Source organism: Passer montanus, unplaced genomic scaffold, assembly GCF_014805655.1.
Source record: "Passer montanus isolate IOZ18808 unplaced genomic scaffold, ASM1480565v1 scaffold8, whole genome shotgun sequence".
NCBI lineage: Eukaryota > Metazoa > Chordata > Aves > Passeriformes > Passeridae > Passer > Passer montanus.
Window position 1 is genome coordinate 5559594 of NW_024373256.1, and position 15686 is coordinate 5575279.

General features: G+C 50.6%; 1 protein-coding gene across 1 annotated transcript in view; it reads left to right on the forward strand.

Annotated features, from left to right (window-relative positions):
• The window catches only part of ADAP1 (ArfGAP with dual PH domains 1), a 51193-nt gene that overhangs the window by 32516 nt on the left and 2991 nt on the right, over nucleotides 1–15686 (forward strand). The window contains exons 5-8 of the mRNA XM_039731913.1: nucleotides 9589–9701; nucleotides 11485–11631; nucleotides 14491–14574; nucleotides 15380–15442. Of these exons, the coding sequence (XP_039587847.1) occupies nucleotides 9589–9701; nucleotides 11485–11631; nucleotides 14491–14574; nucleotides 15380–15442 (407 nt within the window). The remainder of the gene's footprint in view (nucleotides 1–9588; nucleotides 9702–11484; nucleotides 11632–14490; nucleotides 14575–15379; nucleotides 15443–15686) is intronic.

Below are 15686 nucleotides of genomic sequence, written 5' to 3' on the forward strand. Positions count from 1 at the left end.
GGCAGTAACAAACAGCATATCCCAAAATACCTAAAAGACAACGAGGCTGCTCAGCAGGGACTGAATTTCAAGCTTTCATGCATTGCAGAGGGTGGAAGAAAATTTTAGCCTAGCTAAGTCAGTGGGAATTTTGGTCCGTGATTTATTGGGACAGAATTTAGCCTTGATTTATATAATTCCAGGAGTTCATTAAGTGGGATTATGCTGCTCCAGGGAATGGCAGGTGATAGTTCTAGAAAAATCAAGGTGTGCAAATGTCCTTGTGCAACCTGGAGGTTTGGCTGTGCTGCCAAATGCTCCTTCCTTGATGCACAGCTGCCAGAGCATCGTGTACCAGCTGATTTCTGGGACAGCTGGAACACCAGCAGCCAGGACAGAAACGAGTCCTAAATTAAAAAATTCTCCTTTCCTGTATGAATTTTCACTGTAAATGCATTGAACACTCAATAAAAGACATTTGGGAGGCAACAGCAGCACCGCATCAGATCTGCTCGAAGCCATTTGGATTTCTCTTCAAAGCAGAAAATGAGGAATGCTACATGTGAGAATGGCTTTCCATGATTTGTGGTTGTATGGAAATGCTGCCTGTGTGGAGGAATGCTTTATTCCAGGACACCCCAGAACAGAGAGTCCTAAACTCATCTGAAGTCTGTGGAGAACTTCTCTGCTGACTCCTCTACAGCTCTGTTGAGGGTTTAAATTCCTCTCATCCTTGCTTGCATTTATCTGTGTGAGCAGCTGCCTAGGCTGAGGTTTTATTTATTGGTGTGGGGAACAGATCCATCAAAAGCCCTTCAGGCCCAGAGACTGTTTTAGCCTGATGCCCTCGGTGTGGTTTGAGGATGCCTGTGTAAAATCCAGACCTTCAGTGGCTCCTGGTGCTCTGGAGGTGTTTTGAGCAGCTGCAGGTTGGTGAACCCCACTGCGGTGCCTGAGGTGGGGTGAAAAGGTTCTTTGTCCTCGTTCAGTCTCACTCTTTGCTTCCTGCATGAGCCATTGCACGTGGGGCTGCAGGTGGGCTCTGCCTTGCCTTGCAGAGGTGCAGGCAGCCCCAGCTCTGTGTGGGCATCCCTGGGCAGGGGGAGGATGGTGAGGGAGGGTGGCAGAGCTCCTCAGGTGCCGGGAGGGAAGGCTGTGGGACACTGGGACACCTTCCTTGCAGCTCCAGAGCAGGAGCTCACAGCGCCTGCAGCGAGGGTTTTTGGAGTGTTCGTTCTTGCCCGAGGAGGATCCTTGCCCTGTGGTTTGGGAGTGGCTTGGCTGTCAGCACTGAGCTCCTGAAGGGAGCTGCTGCAGGATGTTACTGTGGGTTAGCACCGCGTGCCTGCCCCCAAACGCTTTCCAGCTGAATCAGGCTGGGTGCACTCACTGCTCACTGCTGCTAAACGGGATCAGCATCACACCGGCAGCCTCCCACCTCTCATCTGCCTTTGGTTATGAAAGACTGCCTTCAAAAGAGCAAAACCTGAAGGTTATTTACCTGTAACAGGATTTTTTTCTCCGAGCAGCCAGCGGCTCCCAGGTGGGTGTTGCAGGGATGCCACTCGAAGAGGAAGCATTTGATTTCCAAGTAAAATTAGATTCCACATTCAATTCTCAGCAATGTAAGTGCAAGGCTTCCAGTAAAGACATTTTCTGTAGCAAGGGGTTTTAACATCTCCCAGCAGATACAATCAAATTGTGCTTGCAGCAGCCAGCTGTGGTCTTATCTTTAATATGTAAACACTTGCTCAATAATTAAGTTACCACGGAAGTTGTACTGTATCGATGGTCAATTATAAGATAAACTGATAAAAGGGAGGATGTGGCTGTCTTCTGTATTAAACCTGATGTGCCTGCAGCAGTCAGGTGAAGACTTGAGAATTGTATAATTTGTTGTTTTCTCCTCATACTTGCTCCCACGCAGCATTTTCAGAGGAGGTGAGTGCTCACTGGGAGATCAATACCACTCCACCAAAAGAAGATTTTTCTCTGATGTGTGTCCTTTGCAGCACCTTACCCTGCAGTGGCTGGCCCAGTGGCTGTGATTTCCCATTTTTTATGGCACTGGTGGCTCCCCCAGCTCTGCAGAGGCATCTCTGTGCCCTGTTCCAGCCTCACTCAGTGGGCACAAGGGGCAAGGGATCCTACAGGAGATCCCTCTGGGAGGATGAATGGCTGTGCTGATGTCTTTGTCACCTGAGAGCTGCTCCTCAGGGAATCCTAACATGTGATTAAAGAAACCAGTTAAAAACAGCTTAGGAAGCTGGATTAGGTACATGATCTCATGTTATGGCTCCTTTTAGCTGACAACCCGGTGAAAGAAGGGGGGTCTGGATTACATGGAGAAACATCAGACTTGACAGGAGTGTTTTCTGACTGTTCGGCTTAGTGGTGTCATGTACAATTTTAATCAGATTTAAATAGTGGCAAACATCACAGGCTTAATGGATTTCAGCTTTGTTATTGGGGCTTTGCTTAGAAGCAATTTGGATTTTCAGCTGTGAGCCACCAAGGCAAGTGTACTCACGATTGAGTGGGACTGGAAACCCGGGGATGAACCTTGCATTTAAATGCCTCTTGCCTGTGTGGGGGCACAGACCTGTCAGCCTCAGGATCTGGATGTGTAGTTGAGCTCAGCCCCATGGACCTTCCACAGAGATGGTGCATTTGGCTCCGTTTTCCATACTGATCCCAGCACCTGGGATCACCTTCTTCCATTACAAAATCAAGGTGACAGTATCTTTTTGTAGTGATCTGGAGAATTGGTTTTCCATGCTTGGCTTCAGCATTGAAGTTGTTCCTCACATGATCTGAAATGATCTGTCCTCTGCTTTAGGTGTCACGGGCTGTTCTTGACCCTCCCGTGGTGAGGCTTTGTCTGGTCTCTGCTGTGCCAGTTTGGGGTGATTTGTCTAGAGGAGAAATCCCTGAGGCACTGACACCTGCCTTTCTACAGAGATGTGGTCCTGCCTCCAGACTGAGTCTTTTGGGGTGTTTTTTCTTTACATTGTAGGAGAAGATGCTGTGGAAGAAATCAATATTGAAGGTGGTTTTGTAAAATAGTGTTGCCTTTACTCAGAGGACTGGTCTGACTATCAGAGGCAAGTTACCATTTCAGGACCTGTTGGTCACTGAGGTCTGGTCAACTGCTTGGTGCTCCAGGCTCTGCGTGAGCAGAAGTAGGAAAAAAGGAACATCAGCCATTGCAAGTTCTCCTTTTATCAGTAAAGAGAAGTGTGTGTTCCTAGGCCCTTGTGTTTTCTGTGCCACCTCACACCACCAACCTGAGGTTTCATCTACTTCCAGCTCTGAGCTGAGCGCTGGTGAAGATGTTTTCCCTCAGAAGGCCAAGGAGATGTCTGTACAACATTATCTGAATCATCCCCTAAATCCTGGCTCTCTGTCTGCTGTAGCCATTCAAGCACTAATTGCCTTTGATTAAGTCAATCGTTTGCAGAGTGAGTGGGTTAATTGGGTATTGTGGAAGCAATCAATCTCATCAGCTGCTTGCATCCATAGCTGAAGTGACAATGCAGTGGGACAATAATTGTTTTATGAGCTCCTGGAAGGCAGCAGAGGCAGACTGGATGACAACATGAAACCCTTCTCTGCGAAATGGCCTTTAGGAAAGGTAATTTGGATGCTAAGTGCTCGTTAGGAGAGGGCTGATTGATTAGGAGCTGGGAAATGTTGAACCTCTAGAACGTGTGTTCACACCACCAACCTGAGGTTTCATCTACTTCCAGCTCTGAGCTGAGCGCTGGTGAAGATGTTTTCCCTCAGAAGGCCAAGGAGATGTCTGTACAACATTATCTGAATCATCCCCTAAATCCTGGCTCTCTGTCTGCTGTAGCCATTCAAGCACTAATTGCCTTTGATTAAGTCAATCGTTTGCAGAGTGAGTGGGTTAATTGGGTATTGTGGAAGCAATCAATCTCATCAGCTGCTTGCATCCATAGCTGAAGTGACAATGCAGTGGGACAATAATTGTTTTATGAGCTCCTGGAAGGCAGCAGAGGCAGACTGGATGACAACATGAAACCCTTCTCTGCGAAATGGCCTTTAGGAAAGGTAATTTGGATGCTAAGTGCTCGTTAGGAGAGGGCTGATTGATTAGGAGCTGGGAAATGTTGTGCCTCTAGAACGTGTGTGCGCAAGAAAATGGTGTGAGTGTCAGGGTGCTGCACTTGGGAGTTCTTGGGCTCTTTGGCCGGGCTGGGTGAGGTGTGAGGAGGATCTGGTGTCCTAAATGGGGAGAAAGAGTTGTCTTCAGGGAGGTGAAGGGAGATCACTCCCTTCTCAGCCTGTGAGCCAGCACCACCCTGCCTTGTGTGCGCCAAGCACTGACCTCACAGGGCTCCTGGGCTGCAGCATCACTGAACTCACCCTCGTTTGCTGCTGGCTGGGGCTGTAATTTCCAAAGAACTGAGCTGTGTGGCAGCTCCTGGTGGCTCCTGGCCTGGTCAGTGCAGGAGGACTGGAGGGGAAGGATTTCCATCTCAGCACCAGGGGCCTCCTGCTGTGGGGATGCTGAGACATCTCCAGCGTGGCTGTGTCTGCACTGCTCCGTGTGGGACCTGCAGGAAATGGATTATCCAGAGATGGCTGCAGAATTATTGCAAGGAACTTCTGAGCTCCTCAGCACAGCTGCAAACAGGAAAAGAAAAAATCAGGCAAAAAAAGGCAATCTGCTGGTGCTGTGCAGGGGAGCAGGGTGCCAGCTCTGAGGGATTTGAGGATCTGGACCCTGCTTGCATCTGGGGGATCTGGGCAAAGAGTGATGTTTTCATTCCATGAGCAAACTTAATATTCCTTGGTTTATGACTTCTATTGGAATGCAAATTCTTCAAGTGTGCAAGTTGAATTTATTGAAATGTCTTGCTTTGAGGGTGACTGAGTGCTGCAGGAAGAAATGATACAACTTAGAGCAGTAAAACCAAACTACACTGGCATGGCTAAACAAGAGGTGCACAGTTGTTTTTACAACCCTATTCTAAGTCCAGTCTGTAAGGAAAATACAGAATATGCCACCTTCTCCATCCAACCCTCTCGCAGTGGGCAGCAGGGTTTATTTCAGAGGAATGTCCTTCAGACTCTTTGTTTGAAAAGGAGGTTGTGACACGGGGTCAGAGGTGATGTGTGATGTCAGGGATTCCACACTCAGCTGCTCCAGATAATTATGCAGCTCCTTAACCTCTCAGAAAAGGTGGGCACACGTGTCCTGGGAGTGCCTGTCCCCTGTCCTGCCCTAATTAACACCTGACCGTGCTAATGGAGCAGAGGGCTCAGCTCTGACACTCAGGGGAGTGGCAATGCACACCCTGCAATTTCAGCAGCAGAGGGAGGGAGTTGGGTTTGAATCTTCTCCAAAGCTCTGAATCGGGGTCAATGCACTTTGGCTGCTGAGAGGAAGGAGAAATGCTTCTGTAGGAGGAGGTGCCCTGCCTGAACTCCAGGAAAATGAATTACATGCACAAGTACATTTTTTTCTCTTGTTCAGCCCCCTACGCTTTGTCTTGCAGTGAGACAAGAAGACAAGAAACCAGACAGTGGTGCACTTGTGTGGTGTTGGGTACACTCAGGTTTCTTCTGAACGCCTGGAACCAGACCTGGTGTTACCACAGCCCTGGAAACATCATGGAAACAAGCAGTTCTGTTGCTTCTTTCCAGGTGAAGCTGTGAAATAAGGAGCCAAAGAAACTGAAGATCAGACATGGTTTTAATTCCCAGTTTTGAATGCCTGGCTTAGGATGACAGAAAGAGAAGCCTGTTGGTTTTTGCAAGCCACTGGATCTGCTTGTCCTCCTTGCAGGAGGGTTGTTTCTTCTCTGAGAGCAAAGAGTAAAGCTGAACAAGTGATTTTGGGTGCTTCCTGTAATCCACACTCTCAGAGCCCAAACCCCATCATTAACTAAGCTCTGTAACAGCCTTCTGAGGTGGGGAAGTAGCAATATCCCTCTTCTTTAAAATGGGGAACTTGAACCCAATGCTGGTAGAAGTCAGATGGAAAGATGGTGGCTGCAATAGATGTTCTTTGTACAAAATCCTCTCCCCTGCTTCCTCTGCAGGCTCTCAGGCAGGGGAAGGCTGGCTACACTGGTGCTGCCAGTTTTATGCGCCTGAAGGAGCTGCAGCCACCAGCCCACATGAACTGGCACCAGGCCATGCACTGTCTTCTTTTCATTCAGTCAACCAAACCCTGTTTGCCTCGCCCCAGAGTTTTAGCTGTGGGGATGAAGTGGTTGTGGAAGTGGCAGTTCCTCATTTTACCTTGGAAGCCAGGGAATGGGTCAGAAACACCCCCTGGGCTGTGTGGCTGTATCCTGTGCCATGTGCTGCCCACTTTGACCCAGCTGCTTGGTGGGGCTTTTGCAGGAGTCACAGGTTTGTGCCACAGCAGCCTGCAGAACAAAGTGATTGGTTTTGCTCCTTGGCAGGTGGCAGCAGTGATGCAGGAAAGGTGACAGCAGCAGTGTCAGCAGTGTTAGTGGTGTTTCTTTATCAGCCTTGCCCAGGTAGTGCTTTCTGCACTCGTGGTTAGGTGCTGGTGATCCATGGGGTGATGCAGGTGGTTGAATCCCTCGTTCTGTGCCCCAGGAGAGGAACAAACATGTTGGTGACACGATGCTGGGTGGTCCAAACAAACACAGAGCAGGTGTTGTGGGGCTTGTGGTCATTCAGCTTCCACCTGAGCAGAGCAGCCCTCACAGAATGGTTTGGGTTGGGAGGGACCTTAAAGCTCATCGCATTGGGCTTTAAGGCAGAGACACCCTGCACTATCCCAGGTGGCTCCAAGCCCTGTCCAACCCTTCCAGGGAAGCAGCCCCAGCTCCTCTGGTCACCCTGTGCCAGGGCCCCACCACCCCTGGGTGCCTCTAAAATCCAAAGCTGTTGCTGAGATAGTGCAGCACATGAGACAAGGAAGGTTTATTTTCTGTCTCCAGTGCCCTCCAGTGTGAGATCTGTTCCCTGCTGTGCCTCCTGCAGCTGTGTTTCTCAGCACCTTCTCTGGCTGTTTTCTCAACCCTTTGGATCAGGGCTTTGAGGACAGTCTGCCTGACACACACTTTGCCTGGGGAACCTGTGTGGGTTCATGCTGGGTTCAAGGGCTGCTCATGGTGGTTTGCACTGATGGGTGTTGACAGGGGTTCAGGTTTGGGCAGAGCAGAGGAGCAGCTCCTGAGGATGCAGCCCTGAAGGCAAGAAAAAAGAAAAAGAAAAGAAGCAAGCAAAAATCTGTACCAAAGTACACTGAAATCAGCAGCTGGCTTTGTCAGAGCAGCCAGGAGCTCTTTTGCTGAAGTGATTGTCTTGGGAAGAGCTAACATGTGAGCCACAGACTGGGATCACACTTGGTTGTGTTGGTTTTTGTAATTCTTCCTTGAAGTGAATTTGGATCCTGTGTTTTGGCTCAAGTTGGAAAGAGAACATCAAAATGATAAAATGTCCAATGTAAGAGGGCAAGGAAAACTGGGTTTCCAGGCTGCCTTTGATCCTGGCTCACAGCCTTGTCCTGGGCAGCTCAGCAAACCTCTCTGGGCTTCCCTCTCTTCATATACAGCTGTGATGGTGCCCACCTGCCAGGGTTAGCAACGATTTGAGATCATCCTTGGGCACACGCAGAGTCATTTTATTCTCCATCCCTTAAATGCTAAAAAATCAGTGTTGTGGAGGGGAGCAAGTGCTGCAGGAATACCTGCAGCATCCTTCACCAATCCTGTGTTTGGAAGGGGTGAATGAATGGGAATGGATGAGACCCAGAGGCAGGAGCTGCTCCAAGGTGGGGCCACCACGAGCTGAGCTCTGTGTGCCCAGAGTGCTCTGCTGAGCCGCACCAAGCCCAGGTGGGGATTCCTGAAGGAAAGGATGGGCTTTCCCCCTGCATCACCCCGCGTTTGTATTTGTATTTTTGTCCTGTTTGATGTCCTTTCCTCCATGCCAGCTCTCTCCAGCCCCCTGTGAGACATCAGAATTCCTCAAATGCCAGGCACAGAGGGGCTCTGAAACCCTCTCTGCCCTTCAGTGGGATGAACAGCAACAGCTTTTGAAGGACTCTCCTGCTGCTCCAACTGGCTTGGCATTAAAACCCAGCCCCTTTCAGGGACAGAAGCCACTTGTCCTTGGCTCCCAAACCTCAGCTCTGAGGAAAAGCTGCTCCACGTGCTGCCACTCAGGGAGCAGTTTGCCATCAGAGCCCTGGCAGCATCTCTGCCCCACGTGAGGCAAACCTGCCACCTGAGAGGTGTATGAGCTGGGCACAGCCTGCTGTCTGCCTGCCTGCTGCCCAGAGACAGCATTCCTGTGCTCAGCCTGCACAGGGCACACAGGGGCTTGCTGCTGCTGGAGCCTGGCAGGGAGCAGCACCTGCCCCTGGGTCACTCCGAGCTGTGGCTCCCCAGAGTTCTGCCCTGCCAGGGGTACAGGCACAGCAGCCTGGGCTGTTCCTGCTCAGCTCTTGGGTGCAGCTGCCCTTGGCTGGGCTTTGGTTGCTTCCTTGGCTGCTTCCCCTTGCTCAGCCTTGGGGTGATCCTGCTTCCTGTGTGTTGGGAACTCCCCATGTGTGGAGGTGTGAGGCTTGATTCTATGTTCTCAGAAAGTTAATTATCCTATGATATATATATATATAAATACTACATTAAAACTATACTAAAAATTAGAAAGAAAAGACCAATCAAACAGCTAGAAAAAATAAAAATAAAATGCATAACAAAATCTTGTGACTCTCAGAGTCTGATGCAGCTGCATCTGTGATTGGCTCTTAATTAGAAACAACCAACATGCACCAAACACAGATGCACCTGTTGCCTTCCACAGCAGCAGAGAGTTATTGTTTACATTTCTTTCCTGAGGCTTCTCAGGAGAAAAATCCTTGCAAAAGGATTTTTCAGGAAATATCATGGCTACATCTGTTCTTCTCTTTCTGACACTGGCAGTGCCCTCCAAAGGGGCTTTTTGCTAGGCAGGTTCCTGGCCAGCCCATGGTGGGATAGGGTTGAACTGATGCACTGAATGAGCTGGGTCTGCTCCTGCCCTTGGGGAAGAGTCTCCCAAGTTGGATGGGTACACCAGAGAAAAAAATTATCCTTGTCATCCCCAGGTGTATGCAGTGTGGGTCCTGGGGATGCTGGGCTGGTGCACACAGGCAGTGATGCTCTGGTGGGCTGGAGCACTTTGCACTGGGGGGATGGAGAGGGCTCAGGGGTGAAGGGATTGGGTGGAAGTGGTGTCACCCCCCAGTGCTGGCTGTGGCTGTAGGATAAAGGAGGGTTTGGAGCATCCCATCTGCATCCCTGGGGGTGGCAGGGTGGGTTTGTGGAGGGCAGGCAGCAGGGGGACAGAGGGGCACCCTCTGCCTGTGCTGGCTCCCCCAGGAATGAGCTGGTGCATGGCACAGCAATGCAGGCAGCCACTCCTGGGGTGCAGAGTGGAGATGTCTGAAGCTGTGGCAGAGAGTGAGAGCAGAGTGAGAAGGGCAGCTCTGAAGGAGAAGAACAGCCACACACTTGGTTTGCTTAGCTCTGAAGTCTTAGTTCTTTTCTTTATCCCAGCTCTGTTTTTAAGTACAGCACTTTGTCCCTGGCTCTCAGTCACTCCTTTCTGCTGCAGGGTACCGAGAAGGATTCCTGTGGAAGAGGGGACGTGACAATGGGCAGTTCTTAAGCCGAAAATTTGTGTTGTCAGAGAGGGAAGGTGCTCTGAAGTACTTCAACAAAAACGATGTGAGTACCTGGGCTTGCTGATGGGATTGCAGCTGCGAGAGCATCCTGGAACATGGAATTCCCAGGGCACCAGTTTATTCCAATTTCCATAAGCACTGAGTCCCCAGCTGCTCCAGACAAGAGCACCAGGCTCAGCTCACCCTCCCTTTAGTGGGGTTTGGTCCTGCTCCTCCACCACAGTCATGGAAAGATGCCCCACAGGCCTGTTCACACATTCCTGTTGCCCTTTAAAGCCTGTAGGGCTTTTCTCAAACCACCAGCAGAGGAGTTTTTCTCAGCTCTGTTTCTGCAGCATCCAACTAACATGGGTTTCACATTGATGAAGGTGTCACCACCCTGCAGTGGTCCCTGGGGTATGAACCCCTGAATCCTCCTTTGCATGGCATGGCATGCAATCCAGAGGGAAAGCTCCCTGGTTTCCTGTTCCAGTGTCAAGCAGTGTGGAAGTATTTGGCTTTTTCCCCAGAGCATGTTTCATTATTGTGAGAAATGGAGTTATTACAATGAAAATTGTAATAATTGGAGAAAGCCAAGGTGTTTTTTCTGGCCTTTGAGTCTCCCCTGGCCATCACAGCTGAGAGCAGCCCAGGCTGAGCCACCAGCCAGTTTTCCCAGGCAGTTGGTGCAGTCGTGGTGTTGTGATGATCCAGAGGAAGGGAACATCCATCCTCACTTCTCCATGGCTTTGACAGCACCATCTTCCCCTTCAGCTTGGTTTGCTATGATGCAGTTCCATCTCAGGGAGAAGAGAGAGCCAGTCCTTGCTGAGGGAGAAGTGAAAATCCCAGCACATTCAGTCACTCTTGGCTGCTCTGGTAGTTTAAAGCTGCTTTGCCTCCTTGTTGACCACAGCTGTGGTGGGGATGGTGCTGTCTAGACATCCTCTCTGCTGGGATTTCCCCACCCTGATCACCCACCAGGGCTGTGTGTCCACAGAAAGTCCCCAAATTCCCAGAGCAGCACTGACACCTCTGCACAGTGCTGGTCCCTGGCACCACCCCAGAGCCTCTGCTGCCCATGGCACCACCCCAGAGCCTCTGCTGGCCATGGCACCACCCCAGAGCCTCTGCTGGCCCCTGGCCCTGCTCTGAAACTGCTCTCACCATGGGGCTGATCTGTGTTTGTTGGGATGGTTTTTTCACAGCTCTCTTTCACTCCTCAGTGCAGTCCTGGAGGGGTGGCCAGCTTCTAGAGACACTTTGCAGGGAGATGAGCAGAGCTGTGGTGCTGCCACTGAGGGTGCAGGTGGGGCTGGGAGGGCCTGACCCAGGCTCCCTCTTGGGCTAACCCACCCTAGAGGTGGCTGTCAGGATTATATTTGTCCCACTGAGGAGCAAATTCCCAGTTCAGAAGGCAAGGGGAGGAGCAGAGTCAGCAGCCAGTGGCTCAGGTGAGAGGATGGGACAGGTGGGGACATGGACATGGTGCTTCCCAGCTGAGCACCTGGGTTGGAAATGGGGATAATCCTCCATCTTTTGGGACAAGGATGAACTATCTGTGGGTTCTGGAGAGTCACAAAGCACTCTGGCCTGTTAGTTAGCAGTCTGTTTTTTTATCCCTGCTGAATTTTGCAGAAGGACAGAGCATTTTCCAGGCTGGCAGGCAGTGCTCATTGACACCCGAGCAGTCTCGGATATCTCATCACCAGGTAGTTTTGTGGGCTGGCCTTCAGGTGCTTTTAGCTAATGGAGGCCTCAAATAGGCCTTTTTTCTGACCAAGTGAACTGTTTTCTGGTTTGAAAGCCTCTCCTCAGGCGTTTGCTCACTCAGCTGTGTTTTCCAGGCAAAAGAACCCAAAGCAATTATGAAGATCGAGCACCTCAACGCGACTTTCCAGCCTGCAAAAATCGGGAACCCGCACGGACTGCAGATTACTTACTTGAAGGACAATAGCACAAGGAACATCTTTGTCTATCATGAAGATGGCAAGGTGAGGCCCTGGAGGGAATGGGAAGGTTTGGGTTTTGTTCCTGGGGGCTGGTGCTGCCCAGAGCCAGCCTGGGCACACCAGGCTCCAGCCGAGCTGGAATCTCCTGGAGGGTGGAAGGGCAACAGGATGCACAGCCAGCTTTGAGAGTGTTTGCTGTGTTCTTCCAGGCACAGAGGGTGGAAAACTGTCTTCAAAGTAAACAGATGCAAATGGAAGGAATTGGAAATTTCTTGCAACTTGGAGTAGAGGATTTTTTAGGGCAGGCTCCTTGGTACCCAGAGGAGGAGGCAGGGTGGATGGAGCATTGGGAGATGAGGGGACTCAGTCCAAAGGCTTGCAAAAAGGGGAGCAAACTGGAATGTAGGAGAAGCAGGGAACTGTTGTGGTGCTGCCCGTCTCATACTTCATAAAATGCAGATATTCCTGTTTGTATTGAAGCAAATCCCCTTGTTCAGATGTCCCTGAAGGGAGGTGTGAAGGAGAGGGCCCGTGGGTCTGGGGTGGTCTTTTGTGGGTCCCAGGGAGCTGCTCCCAAACTTCAAGGGCTTGTCAGCAGGTACTTCTTTAGCCCAGCCCAGTGTCACTCCAGCTGCTCTCAGGTACCTCCCTGCTGCAATTGAAGCCAGACTTATAAGCAGCAGCTCTTTAGTGGCAGAGTTGCATCCCACTGTTGTGTCAGAGTCTGTGGTTTGCTGGGCTTTGGTGGTTTGCAGAGCCAGGCAGTGGGGATGCAGTCAGGGCTGTGGGGTGTGGGTTGTGCTGCTGAGGTTTGTGCTGGGGGCTGTGGAAGGAGCCTGTCACTGCTCCCACGCAGGGCAGGATGTGCTCTGATGAAATCTGATCATGACCCGGCTCAATTCCCTTCAACTTCCCTGAATTTGGTCTGTCTGCTTGGCTGCACAAGGGCTGCAAGAAGGTGAACCCCTGGAGTAACCTCCTGTCCTTTGGGAGTGCAGGCTGCCCTGGGACTCCCCCCGGTCTCCTGCTGCCCTTTGCTCCCTCTCGTGCTCCCCCAGCAGCCCCAGTGTGTCCTGGGGGCCCCAGAGGTGCTGCCTCTCCCTGCTCTGAGGTGCTGGAGCCTCATTGAGGATCCTTCTTACATTTCATAGACTCACAGGATGGTTTGGGTTGGAAGGGACCTTAAAGCTCATCTCATTCCACCCCCTGCCATGGCAGGGACACCTTCCACTGTCCCAGGCTGCTCCAAGCCCTGTCCAACCTGGCCTTGGGCACTGCCAGGATTGGGGCAGCCCCAGCTGCTCTGGGCACCCCGTGCCAGGGCCTCAGCACCATCACAGGGAAGAATTTGGTCAAACCTCATTTGTGTCAATGGATTATCAATATTCCAGAAAGCAATTTAGTGCTGGAAGTCAGTGAGGGTTGCAGCTTCTGCTTTTCTGCAGGGTGAAACCCTACCTCACATCATGATCACAGAGAAGACCCACAGGTAAATAAAGAAATATGTGTATAACCTCCCAGCTGGTGGCTGTATAAGTTATCAGAATTATAACATCACAGCTTATTGTTCATTAGGTCCAGCCTGGTTTGGTCATCCTGAACTTCAGGGGTGAATTCTTCTCACTGATCCTCTTTGTGGTGCTGTCTGGGGTGTCCTTAGCTGCTTAGGGTAGGAAAGCAAGTGATAAGTGAGTAAAACCTCAGACAAGTAGGTCAGAGTTTTCCAGAACATTGTTTGTCTATGTCCTAGTATGCTTTGGTTTTTTTCCTTTCAACTTGAAGTAGCTTAACAAACTAAAGCAAAGATTTTAAATTTTTGGGAATGGCTCTTTGCCACATTAGACCATTTTTGAGATACCCCCCAATTCAGTTCCTTAAAAGTGAGATTTCAAAGTTTTCATGAGCCTTTCCTCCTTACCCAGGTCATTTCTAAAGCATAAAAAAGTTTGACTCTTAGACAAAGCCAACTTCTCCTTTGAGGTGGTCTTTCCTACACTACAGCGACCTCACCTGAAAGGGTTTGGCAGTGTTTATTGTAGGATTAAATCTGGCTCATTGAACGTGTCCCTATCTGATGTGTGAAGCTTCACATGCATTAATGACAGCAAGACACTCAGAATCCTGGTCCCACAGTCTCAGACCACAAGGCAGTGTTTGAGTGCTCCCTGTGTGGAACACTTAAAATTAATGTGGTATTTCTCAGCAAAACCTTCAGAGACATACAGCACAAGCTGTTGGGTCTTACCAGAGATAAATGAATGCATGACTTTAACAATAAAGAACTGATAAAACAATTATTTTGTAGTGGGAAAAAATGGAGAGAGATTTTTTTTGCTAAGGAAAGGGAGAAAGGCCAGAGCTTCTTGGACGTCAGTGTCACTGTGTCTGTCCCTAAAGGACTCACAGACACAGCTGATAGACTGGGATACAGAGATAAAGAGATGTTAAGCTTCTCTCTTAGCAAAACATTGAATTATCTTGCTGGAATTCGGGTGGGCTGCAGGTGCTGCTGGGGTGTCCTGCTGGAGGGGACAGGGCTGGGTGGGCAGGTTGCACCAGGCAGCACCAGCCCAGCTGTGTTTGTAGGGTCAGCTCAATATTTCCAGTGCTCTTTTGGGGCTGTTTTTTCCCCTTCAGAGATGTTTAAATCCTCCCCTCTGCAGAAAGCCCCTCGGTGCTGACTGGAAGCTGCAGAGCTCTGTACAGGTCTGGCAGCCTGGAGCAGCAGCTGAGTGTTCCACATCCTTCACCTTTTTGCTGTATTCTGCGGTTTTTTGGGATTGCTGCCACGCTGTGCTCTGTCACTGGGGCCAGAGTGACAGGAGAGATGAAACCCAGCAGGATCAGGTTATTTTGTGTGCAGGCTGCACTCCTCACTCTGCTTTTCTTCCTCATTACTAGGAAATAGTGGATTGGTTCAACGCCATCCGGGCAGCACGCTTCCATTACTTACAAGTGGCATTCCCTGGAGCCAGTGACTCTGATGTGAGTGTTCCTGCAGCACTGGGTGGGTGGGGTTTTTTCCCCCCCTCTCGCTCATTTTTAGCATCCTGTTAACGAGCCGGAAGGCTTGGGGAGTGCTCCATCCTTCGGAGTGTTCTGCAATTGCTGGGCTGAAATGGTTGTGGAGGGATGCTGAGCCCACGTGCAGCCTGGGGGCTGTGGGAGCAGCTCCAGCACTGCAGGAGCCCTGGGCACCTGGCTCAAAGGCTGCTTCTGCACTAACAAAAGCCAAAACAAAGGCTGGAAGGCAGCAAAGGTGAGGGCAGAGGGATGTCAGTGCCCTGCCTGAGTTCATCTCTGCAGCCTGGTTTATAAATGCCTGTGTTTTCCGGGGGCTGGAGCTGCTAATTGTGTTACCCTGGGCTAATGCAATTCCAGAGGCTGCTCTGATGTGCTGCCAGCCAGGGCTCTGTGCTGCTCTCGGGGTGTGACATCACTGTGGTGGTGCTTGTTGATTACTCCCTGCCCTCCTTGGCTGTAGATTTTGAAATCTAATTGCATTTCCTGCCTTCTACCAATTATCTAGGAGGGTTCTTCAGGGTGGCTCTGTCCCTGTGCCCTGCACCCCGAGGACTGGGGGAGATGCTCCTGGGGGCTGCTGGCTGTGCTGGGGAGCTGCTCCAAGGTGTTTCATGTTGTAGCCTCCTCCTCGGAAGCTGTGGAGGAGCAGGGCTGGAGCTCTCAGGCTCGGAGCTGGGGCCCAGCTCAGTGTGGGTTTTCCTTCCAGTGACCCCCAGGCCCCTCCATCTGACCCTGTCCTCTTTTCTGTCCTCTTTGGTTGCTCCAGCTGGTGCCAAAGCTTTCTAGAAACTACCTGAAGGAAGGATACATGGAGAAAACAGGGCCAAAGGTAGGATCTGAAGCATTTTCCAGTCCCTCCAAACAGGAATCTTGCTCTGTATGGCCCCGAGAAGGGGTTGATGTCGGGACAAAGCAACCCTTGCCAAGAGGCAAAGCCATAGCTCTGTGAATGTATTTAATGCACTTTCCTCACCTGGGAGCAAACATTAAAAAAAAAAAAAAATCCAAATCTACATTATAAGCCTGATGTCCCTTGCTGGTCCAGCTGGCCCAGACCCTGGCTGTGATGGCCC